At 39.6% G+C, this 23,442-nt stretch overlaps 1 protein-coding gene across 8 annotated transcripts in view; it reads right to left on the bottom strand.

The window, feature by feature from the left end:
- LIMCH1 (LIM and calponin homology domains 1) overlaps positions 1-23,442 on the bottom strand; it is a 166,745-nt gene that overhangs the window by 102,676 nt on the left and 40,627 nt on the right. For all 8 annotated transcript variants that reach the window (XM_065737084.1, XM_065737082.1, XM_065737083.1 and 5 more), the window contains exon 2: positions 4,793-4,863. In XM_065737084.1, coding sequence (XP_065593156.1) covers positions 4,793-4,863 — 71 coding nt within the window. The remainder of the gene's footprint in view (positions 1-4,792; positions 4,864-23,442) is intronic.

Raw genomic sequence — 23,442 nt, forward strand, 5'->3', positions numbered from 1 at the left:
ATTACTATCAAAATAATCTATGTATATGACTATATGACTAACTTCTCACCTTTTTTTTTTTTTAATTAGAAGTACAAAAAAGATTGTAGGCTTTTTTAAGAGCATGCATGATTGAAGAGAAGGGCCCTTCCTGGTCATTTTCTTGCACAAGAATAAGGATAAAGCTTTTCCCTCCACTCACTGTACATAGCCAATTTAACCAAGACTAAAACTAAGAGCAATAAGCCATCATTATATTTGCTCTTTCAAAAAACAGAGAAAGGGTTATAGGGTCAGAGTGCTAACTACAAACAATAAACATTGTTTCTGCACGTTTTACTAAGCTACACAGCACTGTGTGCTAGTCTACAAAATAAATGCCTTGAAAAAGAAAAAAAAAGAAAAACTTTGGAAAAATGCTCGTAAAATCATGTCCAGAATTGCACATGCAAGTTGCACCTCTGTTTGATCATATGTGTTTACTACTCCTCCAGTTTTATGTAATAATTACATGGCTTTCCAAGTTATGAAGTTGAACATTTGTTAGCACTTTCACGTTTGAGAAAAATCAAAGGCTTACTATGGCTGCACTTACTGCTATAAATTAATTTACATACAGACATAAAACATACAGATAAACTGTTATACATATAGAAACCTATGTTGTTACATGCTATTACAACACTTTTCAACTTCACTGAAAAGACAAATCACTGGTGCAGATACGTGAATTTGGATTTGCTTTGAGTGTAAGGCCTTTTGTCTACAGTCCGCATCCCAACTGTTGTTACTCTTCTAGAACTTTACCATTTGGTCCTATCCCTGACACTGGAGTCTCATTAACACTGATATAAACTTACAGGGTGGCTGGACTCCTCATACTGGTTGACTCCAGAGAAGGCTTTAGGGAAAATATAATGCCAATTGCTTATCAATAAATGCTGCCTGTTATACATCCCTACTTACTAGGGACTTCACCCCCTAGTAGTCATTATAGAGGCAAGTAAATAACTTGGATTTTCCAAATCTCACATGCTCTCTAACTGATGAATGGCCAGTGTGAAAGGAGAAAACTTGCAACAGAAGGACAGGGCAAGGAGAGGTACTGAAGTATCAGTACAGCAGGTGAAGGGAGATAGCTTATACTTTTTCTGTTGCAGTTAACCTTCATTCAGATGCCTGAATCTGCAGCACAGCAACACTCAGCCCTACAATAACAAACTAATTTATTCTTGAGTAATTCTAGCTTCTTGTGATACCTGGGTCAAATCTTAACGTCAAATCTACGTAACAGTAAGAAAATAGAACAAACCAACCAATCAAAAGAAAAAGAATGTGTGCCACAGCAAAAATTGGGATTTCTAGAGGTTTTTGCTGCTGTTGATGTTGTATTCCTCCATCAAGTAGTTTCCTGTCATGTCCCAGCAGGGCACATTTGCCCATGCATGCAATGTGCAGCAGGAAGCTCCTCAGTCTTTGCATATAACAGTTTAATACATAAAGTAAGAACGGAGTGAGAACTGCATCTCCTAGCTATGCTGATGACCCTTTGCTGAAGTCACCATCTGCACCGATGTCAGACAGCTATGCTAAAAAGCCATGAAATAAATCACTTCAGAGAAACAGAAGTGGTAGTCATTGGCTTCTAAGCACAGCTGGGTGAACAATCAGAGCTGGTACTGTCAGGGAAACTGCACAAGTGGGCTTTCAAATCCAGAAAGAAGAAAGGACTTGTGCTATTCCCATCTGTCACCATGTAACTTGATGGCATTCTGTACTGTTTAAATATGCTCCTGAACTCAGTGTGACGAGATTTAAAAGTATCATAATTAGGCCAGATCTAGATGCCAGCAGCCTTACAAACAATACCAGGGAATCAGGCATGAGGGCCTGCAGGTGCCTGTGGCTAACTTGAGTGTGAGGCTTCCCACTAGTTAGACTGCCAAAGCACAGTATCCCTCCCGAGAGCCCACGCTGCCAGCACAGCATAGTTACATTAGTTTTCATGTATTGAAATATGTGTATGGTTGCTAGATGTGAATGAGTGATTTATAACCAGCATAATGATGTCTGCCAGAGTTTGCAGTGGACTGCTACAGTAGTACTTCAAGCGTTCACATCTCAGTAGTCTGCTAATTGCCAGAGCCACAGCTGGGAGAGATTTATAAGTCTAGGGTTTGTCAGCAGAGAAGGGAAATGCCACAAACAGCTTGTGAACACCACTACAGGTTTTGGAATATCCCTTTAAGGAGTGCACAAACGAGGGAAAGGTTTCTCTTTCTGCTCTGCTGAAACAGTAACCTGCACTAAACAAGTGTGGACCACAGACACTGCAACCAACTGAAGCAAGGCCAGGCACTACTGCATGTAAGGCACCAGCAACCTGCTGCAGACAGGCAAAGATGTTCCCTGGGCACATGGCTAATCCAACTGTTAGACTAGACTCCGCCATGGGTGCCAACCTCTTTTCCCCTCCATTTTTATGTACAAAAAGCCTGCAGGGTCCAAGGTTTAGGCAAGTCCTGACACGGTGGCAGATTCCACCTGCTGAGATTAGTTTCCAGCCTTCTAACTGCTGGGCTCCCTCAGGACCCAGGCTCACTTTCAGGTCTCATCTCAAAACGCAACAATCAACTAGAACTCTGAAAAAAACACGTGAAAGTCAGCACCACTCTGAGCTCAAACAAACATCACCCACACAAATGTCCAGCCATGAGCTATCACCTAATGACATTACCAATTAGTGCTATTGCATGGGGGTAAGCTGAAGCAAATTTAGCTTTTTCCTAAAACTTTCAAGTAACAAATCAGATAAACCAGGATAAAGGTAATGACTTCTTACATCTTCAGAAATCTAAGTCACCTAGAATTCCTTCTGTGCCTTTGGTAGCTTCTCAGAGACTTTGAGATGCAATTTTCATCCACTTATTGAGGTCAACTGGAACAAAGGTGGTTAAGAGAGACATTGCCTGTGGTAACTTTACTAGTACAGCTTCAAAGAGAGAGAGATACAAAAATTAGAGGTCAAAGTTTGTGCTTTTCAAAAATTCTTTGAGAGTTCTCAGTGTTACACTTCCAAATTTCTGAGTACTTACAGTTAACTCGGAAGCAGCAAGGAGCATGCTTTTAACACTGGCCTCAAATTGCTCATCATTATCAAGGCCAAAGTGGAAGCTATCTTGTTAATGCTCCGTAGCCTAGTAGAATTTTATCTACTAACCATAGCTGCCATGTGCTGTGTGCAACACTGACAACACAGCCTCTTATGTCTGAGGACACAGAGCCCTACAGCTTGGTCTGCACTGATCCACAGGTGGTCAACAAGGACAACTGATTTGCCCAGAATTTCTGAATTAAGTAGTATAACCAAGCACTGTCCCTTGACCTGTTTGCTACTGCATCTCGCAGCCTCAAAAGAAACATATATTTAAGTGTTTAATTTACAAAACATTTCCATCAACAGCATTTAAATCAGACTACTACTGTGTACTTGCAGATAAGTTTAGAATCAAATCTTGAAATACACTTCTCCTATTTTTCATGCAACACAATTCAATCTCAACATTTAAAGAGCACTGTGAGGTGACTTCTGTTGAACACAGGGGAGTAAGACCTTGTACAAGGGGCAAACCTTCCATACAGAGGAGTGCACACCATGCTCCTCCTGAGTTATACATTTGATCAACAGTAACTACTTCTCTCTTCTCAAAGCTACTCCTCAGCAAAGACATGCAACTACAGTTAAACAAGGTCAGTTCCTTTATGCTTTTTCCCCCTTTTGCAGCTGAAGTTCAAGCAGATTAATTACACCTGTGAGATATACAGCAGTACTTGCACAAGAAAGTTTCACAGCTGTTGTAAGTTACCCACAGTTGACTTACAGAATGTAAGCTCAACCATACTACTGAAAACAAACTCCATGCTCTAGCACCCTTCGTAGTATAGAAAAATGAGTAGCTGCAGTACTCCAGCTAAATGTATCAGGAGATATACTTCATAAATTTCAATATGCATTCAGTTCTCCTGCACAAGCTTCACTTTCTGGTGTGGAAAGACAGCTTTTACCCACTGCAGTAACAACTCTGCCAGGGAAAGAAAGTAGTACATATATATGATTCAGGTCAGTGCGTTCTCCCAAACTCCTGACATCTTGCTTGGGATTTTCAAAGAACTAGGAGCATTAGTTCCAAGTTTCTCTTTAAAGTCACTAGCTGTGGCATCTGAGATCACACGTTTTTGGAAGGCTGCTGAAAAACTTGCTGTTAAAACCACAGAGAGAAACATAAAGAACTTAACTCATATCACCTGTCCAAAAATTACAAAACACATAATTCCAATGCACCTTTAGGTAAAATTCAGAGGATGTATAAACTTTCCAGAAACTATAAAAGCTGCTGAGTATTGATGGTGTTCAGATGGTTAATTCCTGACCGTGCTTGAACCTGGCGTTGGTCCAGAACACTTCAGTGGAGCAGAGACATCTAGGCAGGTGTGGAACACCGTTTGCCAATCTGTGGTTAACATCTTAAAATAAAAGGAAACCAAAAAGCAAACATCATTTTCACTTTACATAACTCAACTAAGGAGCTGGGATGAAGTGAGGGAAGCACTTTGTAAAACTTCTTTTCTTTATGCCACATTTTGATTCTCACTGTAACAAAATAGTGTTGGCTCTGAAAGGATGCTGCAGTGAAATAGACAGCATGCACAATGTCAAAACTTGCAAAAGGAAACCAGCAATCAGACATACTAGCTAAAGTTCATTTAATCTATAGTCAAGAATGTGCTCAAGACTCAAAACTGTGTTACTTACTCGCAAAGAAGAATGCCGTTTTCTAAACCAGAACGAAAGTCCTTGTCTCCAAAACTTCTGCCAGTCACTTGCTGTCAAAACACAGAGGGAAACAAAAGTGGCATACATTAAAAGGTATTCTTTTCAAGAGCAATTCATAGCATACAGATAAAGCTTCTGCTGCAAAGGAAACAGCTGAACTTGACAGTCATTGCCAAAGGGCTACGTACGTCATGTGTATCAACCAGGTTCCTCCTTCCCATTTCATTAAGCTACTCAGCACTGAGCAAAATATCTGCTCTGGCCAATGCTATTACAGATTACAACAGAGCTGTTGCTTTTTTACACCAGTTTAAAAATTTTGTATTGGAGTTAAACTTTAGGTCTTTAACCCATCACCTGTGTAGAATAAGCAAATCCACAGGAGCACTGTTGTAGCCCTTCAGATATCCCCACAGTACTCCTTGTCATATTCAATATTTCACATCACAAAGTCAAATGTGAGGGGGAATATCAACTCAATGGAAGCTGAAGTTTAGGCTCCTACTCATCCTTGACAGGTATGCTTATACCAGGGGAAATGTTCTGCATTATAAGCTCTTAAGCTAGCCTCTGCTGCTTACAGGCAGACCATCAAGGAAACGCCCAGTAACCCTCCTGTTGCCTGAAGATATCAGAAGATACAAGGATGATCCAACTCCGTAGTATGACTCACTGCCATGTTGACAATGGCTTGACACTCAGTCTCAAACCATTCACCGCATATGATGTGTTCAGGTAAAGGTAGAGAATGCACATCATTACTACCAACAAATATGTAAAAACAGTTGCTATGTTTAGAGAAAGCTGAACAGGAGCAAAAGAAAACAAAAGACCTGCCTTGTTTCCAATTGTCCTCCAAGAGGTCTTCTTATTCAGCCAAAACATTTACCGGATGCTTACAGAGTTCTCATGGACTCCATCCAATATTTCAACAAGACCCTTGCTCCTGGCGTTGCTTTCACCACAGAGAACAGAGGCTTAGGGATACATCTGCCTAACATACCAGCTTTCTCCTTGCTGTTCCATTCAGATACAAGACCTTCCCCTCCCAGTTTCCTGTCATAAAGACAGCAATTTATAAAAGCTGACAAGTTTGGCACTTTCCCACGGGATTAGTAGCTGCACTAGCTTCACAAATGCTGGTTGTGACTACACACGGTCTTGGACAGAGGACACTTTTTTTAATTGAAGTGCAAATATGAAGCCTAAAGCTTAATCCTCCACTTACTTGAAAACATATTCTTTTTTTCAGTATGAAAGAATTTCTCACACAAACTGGCATGATAATTTATAAACTCTAACTCCCCCATACACTTAAGTCAGCAATCATGTTTTATTCAAATACATGAAGTAGAACAAGGCACTGGGTTGCCCTCATATTTCAGCAGAAACCAGACAAACTGCCAGAAGGAAATGATCCCTAATCACCTGAACTGTCTCTAGTCATAGAGATTCATCTCTAATCCTGATCTGCTGGTACAGAGGGAAGTTGTAACAACATAACCATTAGCATTTGGGATGAACCAGAAACTGAGCACATCAAAACCAACATTCATTTCACGCATTGGATAAAGCGCAGTACAGAAGAGAATAGGAAGAGCTGTCTCAAAACTCATCTCACAGGGGAAGACCTCTGTGCAAGGCAAAAAAAAACCAAAAAAAAAAGAGATGATAATCATTTTATTTCACTCCTGAACGTAAAACAACATCAAAAATTCCATCTGTGGAACTTAATCTTTGTACGTGTTTGTTGAACGTCCACATCCACCAGGGAGCAGTACCAAAACTGTTAACACAGTTAAATAAGAATCAACCTGCCAACAGCTATCCCATGAGTACTGCTGTCATTACTGCTGATGTAGGAGGGTTTCATATTTTCTTATCTGGCTGCACGAATAAAATAATGAAATGCAAATGCACAGCTGGAATAACAACTCTAGTGAGAGGCACAACAAGAACTGACGGCAGGTGAAGAAAGATGGGAAGGTCTAGAAACAGTGCAAGTCTGTTTAAAAAGGAACTGGATGTAAATGAGGCATCAAAAGACTTATGCCTATTCTAGATGCTCCAGCTGCAGAGGGAAAACATTAATCAGCTACAAGTCTCCTGATTTAGCCAATTAACATGCATGGAAAGTTCAACAGATAAAGGCTAGAAACTCAAGGTAAGTATGAAGATGATATTGTAAATACCAAAGATAAACCCAAAAGGAGACTGAGATGAGCAAGACAGCTGTGTTCATCTTTTCCAGAGGAAGTCAGAGCTTCATTTCGTGGCATGTGCACACACACATATACACATGCATATGCATGGAAAATATGTTCTTCCACAATATTACAAAACTGCTGCATGCTTCACAGCCCTATATTAATATTGTGAATATGATCTCAGCACAGTTCTGTTCCCACCAGATTATCTTCTTACAGTGACTGCTGTAAGCAGCACTGATATTTGTGCGGCTGCTACTGAGCTTTATAGCCAAGCTTTACTGGACAGAAGAAAGCTATACATCTGAAGCCACGTCCAGAAAATGAATAATCAGGAACAGACCTCTAGCCTACCAGCTTTAATGCTACAGAGAATTGATATTCAGAATTGAACCATGTCACAGGTACAGACAAACACACTTTAGTAGCCCCAGGGAAAGCAAGATCCAGTGATGAGTTCACTGCTGCAATGTCAGCACATTGTAATTCTCTGTAGTCCAGCAGCCCAAAAGTTATAAGCATCTTACAGGGAAAAGCACCGCTGTATCTTGCTAACAATTACTAAAGAAATGCCTAAAACTTTAATAAGTTCTACAAGGCTGATAGAAAGAGTTGTCTTTTCATTTCATACTGTAACACAAAAATAGTGAACAGAAGTGAAATACTATATTTATTACTGTTTTTCATTTATGTGAGGAGGAGTTCTTTTTTCAATCACCTTGATAATATTTTTCTCTCTAAAATGCTACAAACATCTTCAAACAGAGCCATTATTCCACTGCCGGATGTATTTCTCAGATTAATTACTACTTAGCAACTCAGAAAAGTAAACCTAAAATGAATAAATGTTATTACAAGAGGAATATTATAAGACTAAACCACAGCAGGCTGAGTTTATATCACAAGCTTAGGCAACAATTTTAATATGTATTTATACTCAGTAACACTTCTTATATACAGTGCTGTTGCTGATTAACTCCTTTGTTCTTCGTAGTTATGCATGCTATTAAATGTATGTCATCTTGCATGGCTGTCATCCAGCCACTAACCAGTGCCATATTACACAACTGTATTTTCACCAAGCTTCAATACACATTGTTTTCCGTCCTTGCACTTTGTATTGCTGTTAGTGCTTCAAGAGATGGAGCTTGCAAAGTCTCTGATGTCAAAACAGCTTAAGGGCATGAAAAAGAAGGTGTTAAATTAGCAAATGATGTCCTCAGGTGAAATTTATGTCAGCTAACAAGGTACCAGTAGATGAATAAACATGAAGTCATCATGGACAACACTTTGAAAACAGCTAGCTTGATTTTCTATGTGCACCTCTGGAAACAGCACATAAAGTAGTGAATAAAAATACAGACAGAGCAGTGAGAGGTCTTTGTTACTCATTACACCTCTTTGAGAGTTTGTGAAACATGACAGCAAAGAACAGATTTTCAAGACATTTCGTGGGATGTTCGTTTTCCTCTAAATCAGTGCATTGTGTTTCCACTTTGTACAGTCTTTTTCTTCCTCCCACATCAAGTTTGATATAAATAAAATGTCAAAACTAGAATATATGCTGCCTTTATTTCAGGGAAGTGTGAAAGTAAGGGTCGAACTTAAACAATCACAAGTATGTAAACAGCATGCACTGTATCATATAAGCAGCAGACAACACGCATCACCAATAGATGATGTTTGGCTGTTTTTAACATATCAGTCATGATCAGGCACTTCCAGAGTAATAAATTCCTACCTCCCCATTTCCAGAATTACATCTGAGCTAATAACACAAATATGCAAATTAAATTCTTCTCTTTATTGCAGATTTCTGCACTAAACAATGTCGATGAAGTTAAAGCCTGCTCTGCATTTGTGGACGAGCTGTATGGTAGGAGAGCCTTCATTAGCTCCTGGTTGGACATGCTTTGCTCTGTCTGTATAAGTAAACACAACACAACATCTTGGTATGAGCTCTCTCTCTAGTCAAAAGCAGAGGGATTTAAATTGCTACAATTATATCAATATAAGCCACTTCTAAGCAGCTGTATAACAAATATGAGAAAGTTAGAAGCCAGCACAGAAAAGTGGAGACTGCATGAACAGAAAGCCACACCCCCTGGTCCCGGTGTATCTATCTTCAAGCATCAAGACAAGCATTCTGTAGATAGCTTTGCAAGGCTGTACAATGTTGAGGTAATTTACTATAAAATCAACAAAAGGGTGAACAACTTTAGTATCTTTGGTGTGGATTTCTGGGTGAAGCCAGCATGAGATCAGAATGACTAATGCAGCCATCAGTGAATTACCTGAAGTGTGATACAGAGTCAGAAATTTAAAGAATGCAGGGGAAGAAGATTTCAGACCTGAGTAGTAAGATTTACCTGTAAAGAAAGCACTTGATATCATTTATCTTCAGATCTCCCACTTCTTGGTTACAGAAATTTAACTGCAATTTGCTGTTAACTAGCCATTCTGAAGTCTCCTTTGTTCCCTCTTGCTGTACACACTCATGTCATTCTTTGAAGTGACAGAGAGCTGACTTGCTCTTTATCACATTTTATAGGGATTCTATTTCTCCTAATAACAATAGTATAAAATCTAGGAAATCATATTTTCCTTTGTTTGCTTTAAAATCCCCTGTCACTGCCACACTATTAGTTGGGTTAGATGACAGACTGGTATCAACGTCTAGCGTGAGAGAACAATAGCCACTGACACAAATACTCCCATCATCTTCAATGGATGCAGTTCAAAGTCCTCACAAAAAGAAATTACTTCTTTGCTATAGGATTCTAATCGGTGCATTTTCCATTAAGCAAGTGACAACTTGTTTTTATTTTTAAGGACCTCTGCATAGTTTAGTGAACAGATGATCCTAAGAATGGACTTACGTATTTATATTTAATGTGCACACAAACAACAACAACAAAAAATACAGTTTCACTTAGCACTTCATTTAGGAAAGCTGTCAATAAAAAGAAAAAAGAGAAACAAATGCACCAAACTGCCACTCCATCCCTACTCTTCCTATTAAACCTTTTTTTTTTAATTTTTAACTGTTTTTAATTTATTTATTTTTTGCAAGAGGAAGACAGCAGAGCTCCACTTATGATCAAGAGAAATCACAAGGTAACTCTGAATGACCACGGGGTAGCCCTGTTTTGGTGACAATTTAGCAGGTCTCTGACAACGCTTCTTTGTTGTTTTGGAATATACCAAGAGAGATCTGCCTCTGAGCATCTGCCTATAGCTCTTCCCATTGAGTGGCCAAGGCACAGTGAAAGAAGACAACTGCAGGCAAATGAGGCTTACTGCTGCTCGTAAAACACAGGCATTATGATTTCTCCCATCCCCATTAATATGCCACTGCCATCAGCAACTATTACCTACCTGAGGCTTTAAAGTTAAGTCCAAGAAGGTTTTGATCTCACTAATTCTGCTTGTCACCAGAGCTTCCTGTGCTAGAGTTTCTCATTGGTAACAGAAGTATTATACATATGGAGTTTTCAGACATTGCTTGGATTTATGATCACACATATCTGTGCACATCTCTGCCAGGACATCCAGTAGTACAATCCCAGTTGGCTGCAAACTGCTACACAGGGTTAAAATTTCATGATAGAGTAAATCAGGCAGGCTCCTTTTTCATCTCTCCTCCCTAATTCTGTCTGTATACATGTTCAGGTGCACTGCCAAATGTATCAACCTTCCCTTAGGGGCACGGCGGGGCAGAAGACATTTCATTAAACACAGAATATTTTGTGGAGAAAAAGAATAAAGAGTGGCAGGAGAGAACTTAAATGCAACTTCCATCAGAATTCTTTTGGCTACGGCACAGTTCTTAAAGCCTTCACCTAGCAGCAGGTCATCTGTTACATCAAATTTGTATTTGACAGTCAGCAAATTGCTGTTGTATCTTTTGTTATTTTTATTTTTTATACAGGTAAACACCTTCTTGTCTGTATATTTCAAGCAGCATAATCAAAACTAGATAGCAGGGAACAGACATGACAGAACGCTCTAAGATACCTGGTTTCAATCAGTGGTTCGATTTAGGGCTCTTTTTATAGCTTAAAACAATAAAAAATAAGGTATCTATGAAAAAGAAATACCTTATTTCCTGTACTGTAGGATCCATCATCTGTTTTTTAGTTGTAATATATTTTATAGAAGGGGGAGTTACAGGTTTTTGCATGGATTTACCAGTCAGGTGTTTATCCTCCTCCTTTCTTTGGGAGGATATGGAAGAATTAAGTGTTATTTCAGGAAAACAACTTTTATTTGATAGTAGCAGCATCTTACCATAATGATACATCCTGCAGTTCATTAAAAACAAGCCCACATACATGTGAGAGGAGCAGAGATCAGGATTAGCATGCACGATGTAATCTGAACAAGTGCAACAGCACAAGACAACAGTGCAGGATGAACTCTGATGCAAGGCCCTCATCAAAGCTCATCCCAGCCATTCCCACAGAACCTGGCCTCACTCCAGCACCTAAAGGAGGATTCCTCTTGGCTGCCGACTAGGTAAACTGGGGCACCTTTTATTATGGCCTACTGCACTTCAGGGCAAACCAGTCCTTCGTGAAAGCTCCTAGCTGCACCTTTGAAGGGAAGAGGAGCAGATGACTAATAATTACTAGCTCTCAAAAACACCTCACAGACTTACCTTTCTCCAGGGCCTTCTTATTTTCTTACTGAACCAGGCTAAACAGTCTGCTCATTGGAAAATGAAAGCCTAATAAAAGTTACTACAAATTTTCCAACTTCTTTATTATGATTCCCTGGGACTTGCCAGTACAAACACCTGCCACACTATTGTTCCACTTCTGATGAATGCAGAAAAAAAAGTCTATATAGGCAATTACTCTCAAAAGCAACAGATATTGATTTCAACTTTATTGTTTCCTTAACATGATATTTCTTGAAGCTGGAATCAGTGCTGATAGACAGAACTCAAGCTCTGGCAACTCTGGCTACTCAGTGTAACTGTTTGTCTAAAAAGGCAGCCTCACTTTTTTTTTTTTTTTTTTAATCAGGCAAAATCTTTTTTAGCAAAGATCTGGAGAATTTTTTTCGTTTCCTGAAGGTTAATTATACTAGCAACTGTCCAACAAAACAGGAAATCAGATGTCTGAGCACTGCTGAGAGAGCAAAGAACTAGAAGACAAAACTCAAACCTGCAGCCATTCTCCCCCCCTTTTCTAGCTGCAGAATCTCACAGCAACAAATCCACAGAAAAAACACTCCTCCAAGATGTCTACATTGCATCATCTATATGCTGAAATCAAAACATCTGCTAATAAAATCCTCTATTTTCTCCCCTTCAGCTTTAAAAGAACTTAGAGCTTTAAACACTTCTGATTCAGGGCTGCCTGTCAACTAATTACAGCTGGAGAGACAGAGCAAAAACTCAAGCAGCAGACTGCAAACTGAGCTCAATGTCTTGTCTCTCCCTCAAAGCAGTGAAGAGATCATCAGCTCCATAGGAGATGAAGGCATCACTGCAGTGTCTAGATTTGTAAGTGACCCCTTCACAGTGCTCAAACTTATTTTATACTGTTGATGCATTTATGTTTTACTGTGCTGCAGTTTCTTGGACAAACAGCTTTTTGACACTAGCGCATTGCTTTGGGAGAGGAATGTTTCAAAACTGCAACCATTTGAAGCCGGACAGAGACAGCAACACAAGAAGCTGCAAGTTCAGCTTGCCATTAACCACTGCCAACTGACAGACTGCAAAATTCAGTAATTACAATGCATTCACAATGAAAAATGCCTGCCAGGAGAAAACTAGCTTCCCTTTTTGAAGAAATTAGGTGTTCACTTGAGGCAGTCTTTACTGAATTTAACCAACCATTCAAAGATGACACTGTCTGGACAAAGTAGAGCCTCTGAAACATCACTGTGAGCATTACTAGGCACCAGTCTACCTCAAAGCTTTTAAATTTAAAGTTATATCAAGACAAGTCCATATGTAAACTGCCCCATTTACAGTCTGTACAATTTAAACGTTTATATATGAAAGTATAGCTCAGCAAGACATTTAAAGATCTGGTTCTGCAGACAAGCCCAGAGCAAGCAAAGCAAGAAACTGCCTATGGGAAATAAGTCACTTCACGCAGACAGTGCTGAAAAGCACGATTTTATCTACTGTCAAGAGCAACTGAAAACCTTTGCTTCTTCCAAACAAAAAGAGAGAGGAAAACCATAAGACTTCTGAGAGTGCTATCTCAGCTCCTTGGATGTTCCCTCCAAACTCTGGATCATCACCTGGAACATTCTCCAGCAAGAATGGAACTGCATGCCACAACTTTCCAGTCATTTGCAAACAAAAATGCAGAGCTACTAGCTTCTAAACGGGGAGGGGGGGGAAGCACAAGCACATTTCAAAAACCACAGAATGCAGAAAAATGATCCACTTTCCTATAGAAAAGAAGACAAGCCTTAATTCAGTCGTATCCATTTGCGGTCTTCATTAATAACCTTTTGGAAGTAGATTTATTATGAAACTAAGTGAGCTTCTGTTCCTGCCTTCATAGAGATGAGTTAAGGAAAAGTATTTACCCTCTGAATGATATTCCAGCTTTTAAGCACTGTTTGGCCACCAGGCCAGGGTGAAGTCAGGCTTACAGTGCTGACAGAGCAAGGGCCTACTGCATACAGCACCTCAGCCTCACAACAAGACACAGTCACACAGGACCTGAGCACATCAGGCAAAGCAGAGTGATCCTAACAAGGCCCACCCACAGCCTCAGAAGTGACAAAGTGACAAACTGGATCCAAGGTTTACCCAGGGAGTTGAATGAAAGGTGACAGGGACAGGACTAGAGATGTGGCTACAACACAGGTTTGAAGTTTATCCAGAGAAGGATCCACAGTGGCCACTGTAGATTCACCGAAACCTTAAGGGCTTCTGCAGATATTTAAATGTGGCCTTAAAGGAAGGCTACTGCAATCTACAGACAAAGCATCTATCATATGGCAATTAAAAACAAAACAAAACACAAAAACCCACCTTTCCTCTCTTCTCACATCATATATGAAAACTGGAAAGGATGGCACATCCTTTGGGTCAAAGAGCCATAAAGGCAGTAACAAAAATGGAAAAGGGAAGGATAAAAGAGCTTGGTGAAATAGAATGAAGTACTTTAAGATTTCAAATGCTGGAGTGCTCTTGAAATGACACTTCTAAGATCAGTGGTCAGCTTGAACAAAACTAAGAAACAGAATCTCCTTATCTCCCTGCAGAATTTATTTCTCTCCCTTCTGCTCTCCCCTAAAATTACTCTTTTCCCAACTGAAGAATGTTTAGACCAATCTTTCAGCACATCACTCCCACAGGAGCTGACCATCTTGCAGCATGTAATGAGCACTATGACTGAAAGCCATTTTTCATTCATCTTATTTAACTGGAGTAGGACTGTTATTTGTAGACATCTATAGAGTTTTCCGCTAAATGTAATTCATAAATCTGTACCATTGTCCCTCTGCAATGATAAACACACCACTTATATATCCAGAGCATCAAATCAAGATCCATTTAAAGGCTGCCCCTGAGATACAAAACAGCAACACTACAGTAGGTAGATTGCTGTTATTTTCTCCCCTACTGGTCCAGATACAGGGAGTCTTTGTTTGGAGGACACTGAGAACAGAGCAAGAAAAGGAGCAGGATTGATGATGCTTACAACAATAATAAACACTGCTTTTTTCCATTACAGGAACACCTGCTGCCTCCATCAGTTCAGCTCATCCATTATGCAGCATGCTTGCAGCTACAGCTCCAGAAGCAGCAGCTTTGAAGCCATGACAAACTCAGACCGAGGAGCAAGAAACAAACAAGCAACATTGTATTATCACATAAACAAGCAACATCGTTTTCCTTGCTCATTGCTGTGTGAAACAAACACCAGGAACAATTGGATTAAGCATCTGGTTCAAATGCAGACAGGAATTAAATTAAAGAAATTGCCTTCAACAAAATTCATTTATTTAGCCTTGTAGCAAGTAAATTCCTGAAAAGAGAAGAAAATCCAACAACTATTTTAATTTGCTGTTATTTTTATTTTTACTGTTAGTGGAAGCCATGTAAGGTCTTAAACGGATTGAAAGGAATGTAATTATTTCACTGTAATGCTTTAATAGTGGAAAATGAGCCTATTAAAAACATGCTTAACATTTCCAACTTAAACAGTAAGAATGAAAGTCTCAAAACATTTGCTACATTTCTACAATTCAAAAAATCTTTGGAACTGGCCACAGTCCCATCAGAAATCAGGCTTGTCCCATGAATACTTTCATGCTTCTACTACACCACCAGTCCATAGGACCTCACTTGCAACAGCAGAATAACTCCAAAACTCCACTGAACATGCGGCATTGGAAGAATCCATTACTGAAAGGTATCTGTAAATTACAAGTGCTGGAAAGCAAAGCAGTTTTCAGAATTAATTCACAACTTTCATCTGTCGAAATCAAAGGAAAAAGCATGGCTGATTAAAGTTCCTTGTCAACAAATATCCTTTCCCTGTACCTCCTGACATTCACATACAAATGGTAACCTTCCCCAGATTTGAAATCAGTTTACTACAACAACAAAATCTAAGGATCTTGAAACTATCTATTAATTCAATCCCCATACAACTACATAAAAATTTATTCAAGTTACTTCACTAAGTAATTTGACTAAATAAAACATTTTCAACTTTCACATGTTATTAAAAAAGATGAAAACAAAGGCAAATAAAATATCAACAACTTTATTCCCACTAAAAAGCTCCAGGGTATGGACAACAGTGTGTGCCACCCTTCAGTAACATTGTACTTCCTAATGGGGAGGAGTACTACTGTTCAGCAAACACCAAAATGTGTCAGTATGGTTCCTATGAGTTCAGACTGATTCACTTGTCAGAATGTTCAGACAATTTCACTTGTCAGAATGCCTGCCTAATATACAAGGAAAATTATGGACAATGTTCAGGAAAAAGAAAAAAAAAAGGAGAAAAGGAAAAAAAGGATAAAGAGAAAAAGAAATCGACACCACTACACTATTATTATTCAAATAATATCAGTATTCAGTGTATCAGCCACTGCAAATCATTCATTTGTGAAGGCATTCACTTATAGGAAGTATACTCATCTCCCTTTGTTCTTTATTGTGAAAAAGTATTTGCATGACAGCCTGAGATCTATCGTTTGGTTCATGTGTTCGTACAGTCTGTTCAATCCCTTCAGCTTCTAAGTGCATCAAGGTTGCGTTAAAATCTAAAATAATAACCCCTGTGATGTTTTAAGAGCCAAAACTCAGGAAGAACTCAAAGGTTCTTTCTTCCTGGCTAAAATTAAAAGCTTATGTTAAATGCAACCAGCTAACTCTGAAAGGTACAAATTCTAAAACCCCCATTCTAAATACTGTCCCTCTAGACAGGAGGAAGAAGTAATCTACGGCAAGACAGTGGGAACAGCCATCTGATAACAAATTGTTATATGGAAGTCAGATCATGTGTTTAAGGTTGAACATGTGGGGAGAGCATATTCAAGAAGCAATATTCCTGATTTGATAAAAATCTCCACTTACAGAGAAAGACAAGCCTATGAAAACACAAACAACATAGGTTTATTTGCTACGAAAGAGTCAGTTCACACCTCACTGAAAAGATAGTTCCATCCAAATATCTAACCCAGTTTCTGAATACACTTTGTAATTTTTCATTCCAAGACTATGGGCAGAATATTAAAATGTTTCATGGACCTGCAGAAGCCACCACAAAACCAATATTATTTTGCCAAGATCGATCTGCTGGTACACCAGCAACACCACCTGACTTAGCTATACCAGTTAATCTGTCTGAAAAGCTATTTCTTTTTTCTGGTATCAATCCTGCCATTACTGTTTTTGTACATGACGAGAGGCACCAGGTATCTGAGCATAAGCTTGCTCTTTTTAGCCAAAATAGGAATACCAGCACACTCTCCAACCATCTGTTTTTATCATCAGCTGCAAAGGGTGGCCAAATAAGTCCAGCACATTTGTAGCCTTTTGCATACTCTGTACTCAGACTTCATGCTTTAGAGAAGTGCTAGAGATTTTCTCTCCATTAGCTTGAAGTGATACTTGCTTATACTCACCACTGTTTACCTTTTATAATAAGACTTTTACCCCTCATTAATAAAAGAAGGTATTCTTCCCTCAACCAAACAACAGCAGCTGGTAGAAATGTTTAATACTACAAACACTTAACATGGGACCAAAGGAATTTAAAGAAAGCATATTAAAAGAGAGGAGAATAACCTTTCCACTGCCTTGCCCAGTGGATGGCAGAGGCAATACTGTAAAGGTATAAATGGGAAGGAAGGAAAAGCAAGCAGTGCAGACGTGTTCATTGTATGGTGTTACACCACATCAGCTTTCTGCGTATCTGTTTCAGATGAAGTCTGGGCAGAAATTTTCTCTGCTTCTTCGAAGTCTGACTTGGGTTAAAACAAAAGAAAACACATGAGGAGCTATACAGAAATCCTTTTGGTGCAAGTTAACTCCTGACAGAAAAGTACAGCTGCTGAGTCCAAAAGCTACAAAACCCATGTTTGTCCAAACATTAGGAACACAAGAATAGGGCTTACAACATTCATTCTCATCTTTTTTTTTTTCTTCTGTTTTCATGAGCAAACACTGTAACTACAGAAGACATTTCCATCAATACAAATCTATCAGGTTAACTAAACTATGCCTCAAAAGTTAATTCTATCTTCTTATGGCTTATCTGGAGAATCATTATATAATGGAACAAAATTTCATGTCTATTACTGTGAAAAAAGATTCACCATCAGAAAAAATAATAATATTTTGCATGTTTCACATCCAAACCACAAGCCAGCAAACACTAGAATTTTCTCCAAGACTAATAAAAGTAGGTTACTTTGTGGTCTTTGGTTACTGGTCTAAAACCAGACAGGTCACTTTAGAATTTGGTTTTACGTAACATAGTTTGCAGTTTGAACCAGGCAGCAAAATGCAAATGAAATATTGGGCAACTGGAGTCTGGTTTTGAATAATGCTTCACACACCCTCCACCCAGGCTGGAATTACTGCACTGGGTTTACCTGGCGATGTTTTGGTAGCAGGGTGCTCTCTATGAGCAGAGCCCAACAGCTGACCCATGTCAGATCAGAGCCAGTCCCAGCCGCTCCAAAAGAGACCTGCCACTGAGCAGTGCAGGGCCATGAGTGATGTTGGCACAGATTGACCATGGAAGGAGCAGCAGGAATGAAGCACTGACCACAGCCTGCATTTCCCTGCACCTCTTGGGGAAAGGATGTAGATGAGGGTGGAATTTGGTGGGAAGGTGTTTTTAGTCTTACTTTAGTTCTCACTACTAGTAATAGATAATAAATTACATTAAGCTCCCTACATTTAATCTGTTTTGCCCACTACAGTAATTTGTTGAGCAATCTCCCTGTCCTTATCTCAACCCTCGAGCCCTTCTTCATGTATCTTCTCCTCCTCTTCTCCTAAGGAGAGGGAGTAAGGGCAGTGTGGTGGAGTTCAGCTTCCCCTCAGGGTGAAACCACCACAACTGGTTCTTGAACTGCTCCACAAAACCACATCCTGTTGTGATTCAGTTGTCCCATTTTCTCCCTTGTTCACTCCAGCTTAACTCTGTACAAGAAAATTGAGGACATTTCTGGGGGAACCAAAGTGGCATTCTACAGATACAAACTGCAGATTAATTGCCTTAATACCAGAGATTCTCAGTTTCTAATGTCATTCTTTTAGACTCTTCCAATAATTATGTTCATTCCTGCTTCATGCAGGAGGACAAGATGGAATGGCCCTGTCTAAAGCCAAAATAAAGAAATGATATTGAACAGGTGAATGGAATAACAATAAAAAAAATGCTTGTCCCTTGCTACATCACCAACAGATGGTGATGTCTTTTGCAGACCTCTTGAGTACAAGCGGGCTGTTACCTCTAGGTGCCCAGATCTGCCATTTGTTTTTTTTTCTGCAACAATCTCTGCACTATAAACTTTGCAAAGTTGAGCAAGCTAGGCAGAAGTGATTACTAACATGAAAGCTAAGGTCTTGGAGGTGCTGGAACAGGTTGCCCAGAAAGGCTGCAGATGTCCTGTTCCTGGGGGTATCCAAGGCCAGGTTGGATGGGGCCCTGGGCAAACTGATGCTGCACTTTATCTAGCAGTTGTCAACCCTGCTTGTGGCAGGGGGGTTGGAAACTCAATGATCCTTGAGGTCCCTTCCAACCCAAGCCATTCTACAATTCTATGAAAATCAATGGCCCACATGATCATGCAGCACTCGGAACTGCTATCTTGATTTACCCTGATGAAATAAATCACATGTGGAAAATGAGGAACAAAAACACATATAAACAACAGAAATCCAAGTTGATGCATCTGGGTGACCTGTCAAAATACTGTGTGAAGGAGATAAACATGCAGTATTTACTTCAGTCTACGTTTAATGTCAGCTCACAGTCCATTCATCTGCACTGACTCTTCCAACACACTTCTGGTTTGCTTGTTGCCACCCTTGTACCAGCTCCTCTCTCCGTTTTGACAGTGTTCCTTTTGCTGTTAGATTCATAGTAACAGTTTTACACAGTTTTGTACACTAGCAGTAACAAAAAGCATTTCCACTCAGGGGTAAAAAACTAATGTCTAGCTAAATATCCCATTGATGCCAAGGCAATAAAAACCATCCCAACATCTGTTCAGAACAGTGCAAATGAAGCCACTCAGCTCTTGATAGGAATCACCTCTGCATGAACCAGTTCAGCTCTGTGCAGGGCATTTCTGTCATGGAATTAGAGAAGGTGCTACTGTCTGCAGCTAGCAGCTTTCCTGCAGTGCAAGAAGGTTGAGATTTTCTGCTTCTTTAAGTGCCCTGAAATAAACAAAATCCTTTGCTCCCAGATGGGGAAAAAAACATAAATCAAACAATGGTTTTCCTGATTATATCGATTTTATTATGAACAACAATTTTTCTCCAACTCTTCGCTATACCTCAACTTCCTAACGGCCTTACCCACAGAAATCACTTTTGTATTTATCTGTAATCTATTATATCTGTTTTTATAAAAGGCTTTAAAGTATTCATACTGCAGATTTTCTGCTAAGAACATCCATCAATTCACCAGATCTGAGAATCTTTCCAGCTAACATATTTTACAGGTTCTGTCAGTTTGCAAATTCACAGAGCAGCCTCACAGGGACTCACACTTGCATGTCTCACAATCAAAACAAACAAAATCATCCCTGCTTAGAAGATATTTAGTAAACAAAATAAGGTGTGTGCTGACTGCAGGATTAGCATAAACAGATGCCACTAAAATTATTTTTCCCATGCTTCAGAAGTCAGAGTTCTCTCTAAATCCTCTGGAATATGGCATAGCTTGAATACAAACTCAAAGTCACCTTAACAATGTGCCTAGAAAGATACCTCAACAACAGTACTGATCAGAATTTAAAAATTCATAACTTGACATGTGTCTGTTGGCAATTAGCTTGGATAAAAGAAACATTAGCAGTAAACCTGCCAGCTCTATGTCTGACCAAACCCAATAGGGTAGGAGGGAGATGAGAAGTACTGGCACCAGCTCCCAGCAAAACTGGGGAAGGTGTGGGAGAAGTGGAAAGGGAAAGGGCAATGGTTTCATAGCCTGTTCCAAGACTCTCATATCCACATTAATGCATTAGTGAAACAATTAGATTACACTGCTAACTATTGGAAGCTTGCGCTCCTGTTTGTGACATGTGTGCAACTAAACAGGATGCACATCAGTGTGCAGCTGACTTGAGCAGAACTTAAACTTCACTGGTATCAAAGGTTGCCACCTCTCAGCTGCGCTAAATAATGATAACTACAAACTTTAAATGCTATTTTTGTATTCAATCTCAAGTAGAAACCTAAAAATAAATAATCAGGCAGCTAATAAAGGAGAAAGTTGTGATGAAATTGTTTGGTTTCAACATCAAGCATAACCTGCACAGAATATTTTTGAAAGAAGCTACAAAATAAAAACAAATTGAAACTTTAAAAATGTGTTTGGAAACATTTCAGCTGCTTTTCTTTTTAGTATTTCCCATGTAACTGTTTGTGGTTTGCTTGGAATTTTTTAATATTCATTTGATTCAACAAACAGATACCAAAGCTTCATCTCAAAATTCTGCTTAAGAGTTTAATTTATTTTTGGAAAGGGGCTAATAGGCTTTGAACATCTGACTCTTCTTCAGCCGAGAGCCCAGAGACACAAACCAGCCAAAAGTCAGACTTGCGAAGCATGTATCAATGAAAATTGGATTAAAACAATGCTTCCTGCAACTAAGACTTTTTTTTTTCCCTGCATTTTCTTCAAAATTCTCTTTGGCTACTGGAACTGAGGGCAAAAATTCTGTTCTGTAAGTAAAGTTTAGGAATATCCATCTCTGCAACTTGTAGCCTACACAAAGCCTCGCAAAATGCATGACTGCTTTGGATAGGCCGTTCCCCCCTCCCATTCTGAAATCACTCCTACGGCCAGAACATGAGATAAAAGCAAATATCTGATCCAAAAGTTGGGAAATAGGGAATTCCCAGTCAGACTCCCAGCCCCAGCCACATGTCTGCCCCTGCACCCAGCATCTCCTTTGGCCACTGTTTGCCACCCAGGCTCCTACTGGAAACCTGTGCCACACTCCTCCCCACACTCCTTGTGTCTACCCAAGGGCAGCACAGCTGAAGGGAACACTTGGCAGCCACTGCCAGGCTGACCCCGAGGGTCTGTAATGAGCTCCTGCAACATTCAAAACCCATCAGGAAGAAAAGGATAGGCACTGTTACTGAAACAGTGTCTCTTGGAGCTGTAAGACTTAGACAGGCATCAGGAAGAAAAGGATAGGCACTGTTACTGAAACAGTGTCTCTTGGAGCTGTAAGACTTAGACAGGCATCTAGGTTCATCTTCCAGCTATTTAGCTTAGGAAGGAAAAAAAAACCTCCAACATATCAAATGCACTGCACAACCTCACTCCATCTTCCTCCTGGAGCACAGGCCTTCAGAGGACCAGCTGAGGGAACTAGGATTTTTCAGTTTGGAGAAGAGGAGGATCAGGGGAGACCTTATCACTATCTACAACTGCCTGAAAAGTTGTGGCAAGGTAGGGTTTGGCCTCTTCTCCCAGGTAACAGTGATAGGACAAGAAGCAATAGCCTCAAGTTGCACAAGGGGAGGTTCAAGTTGGATATTAGGAAACATTTATTCTCAGAAGAAATGGTGAGGCATTGGAACAGGCTGCCCAGGGATGTGGTGGAGTCACCTGGAGTTGTTAGAAACCCATAGATGTGGCTCTGAGGGATGTGGGCGTGGTGGGGTTGGTTTAATGGCTGGACTTAGTGATCTTAGTGGTCTCTTCCAACTTTAATAACTCTGTGATTCTATACACACCTTTTGTTAAATGCTACATTTGAGTTTACTCATTTAATCAGTATATTGTTTTATAAAACAATGTACCTCTCACCAGCATTTAAATGCTAATTATTTTTCTGGACTAGTCTCTCATATGATACAGTTACTTTACACAAATCAGGCCACCCAATTTGCAGACATATCTACTTCCCTGTTAAAAATGGAGGCACTTTCTTAAAACAACAACAACACGCTCACAACTGTCAGATTAAGTAGGACACACACACACAAAGAAATGCAAGAATCAGACTAACAGTTTTGAAAAACCAGATGCCAAACTTCCTCCAATGTACTCTTCATTAAAAATAAGCAACTCCTGGAAACTGGGTATTTATCTATAAGTTTCCTTCAACTATACAAACAGAGAGCTTTTTCTACATTTAGAGTTAAGATTTCTTTCTCTATATAGAATACAGTGATCATTCTGTTGTAAAAAAGTCACTGACAGTTCAAAACAAACTGCTTTCTGTTCCTGAAGCTCCCCCTGGTCAAGAAGGAAAAATAAGTAAATAAAATGCATGTAAACAGTGCAAAACATTATGGGCACCAATACGCATTTGCCATCTATTTACTCTCTCTGGAGATGAGCTCCACAACTCAAACCAAAATCAGAGAGACCAACCACCAGCTTCATATTCTCACATTTTTTGCGTTCTCACTTTCCATATCAGCTCCTGCATTTTGCATTAATGCTTTTTAGACTCTCATGAAGCTACAATGAATTCAGTTCAGTAGATGTTTAGGCCAAGTAGAGTAGACATAAGCATCATATTTATCTAGTATGCCTGAATTCAGAAAGTATTTGGATTAATCTGCTAGTCAAAATTCAGAAAGCTGAAAACAAGAGACATACCAGTTGTTTGCACATCACTTTCTGGAGTAAAAGCCCTCCCGAGGACTTGAGTACATTAGTATAAGCATTTCCTTCTCCACTGAGATAAAAATAGTCCTTTATCTTGCATTATTCC

The sequence above is a fragment of the Cyrtonyx montezumae genome, unplaced genomic scaffold, assembly GCF_038088225.1.
Source record: "Cyrtonyx montezumae isolate F1298 unplaced genomic scaffold, pur_monq_1.0 scaffold_2, whole genome shotgun sequence".
NCBI classification, from domain to species: Eukaryota; Metazoa; Chordata; class Aves; order Galliformes; family Odontophoridae; genus Cyrtonyx; species Cyrtonyx montezumae.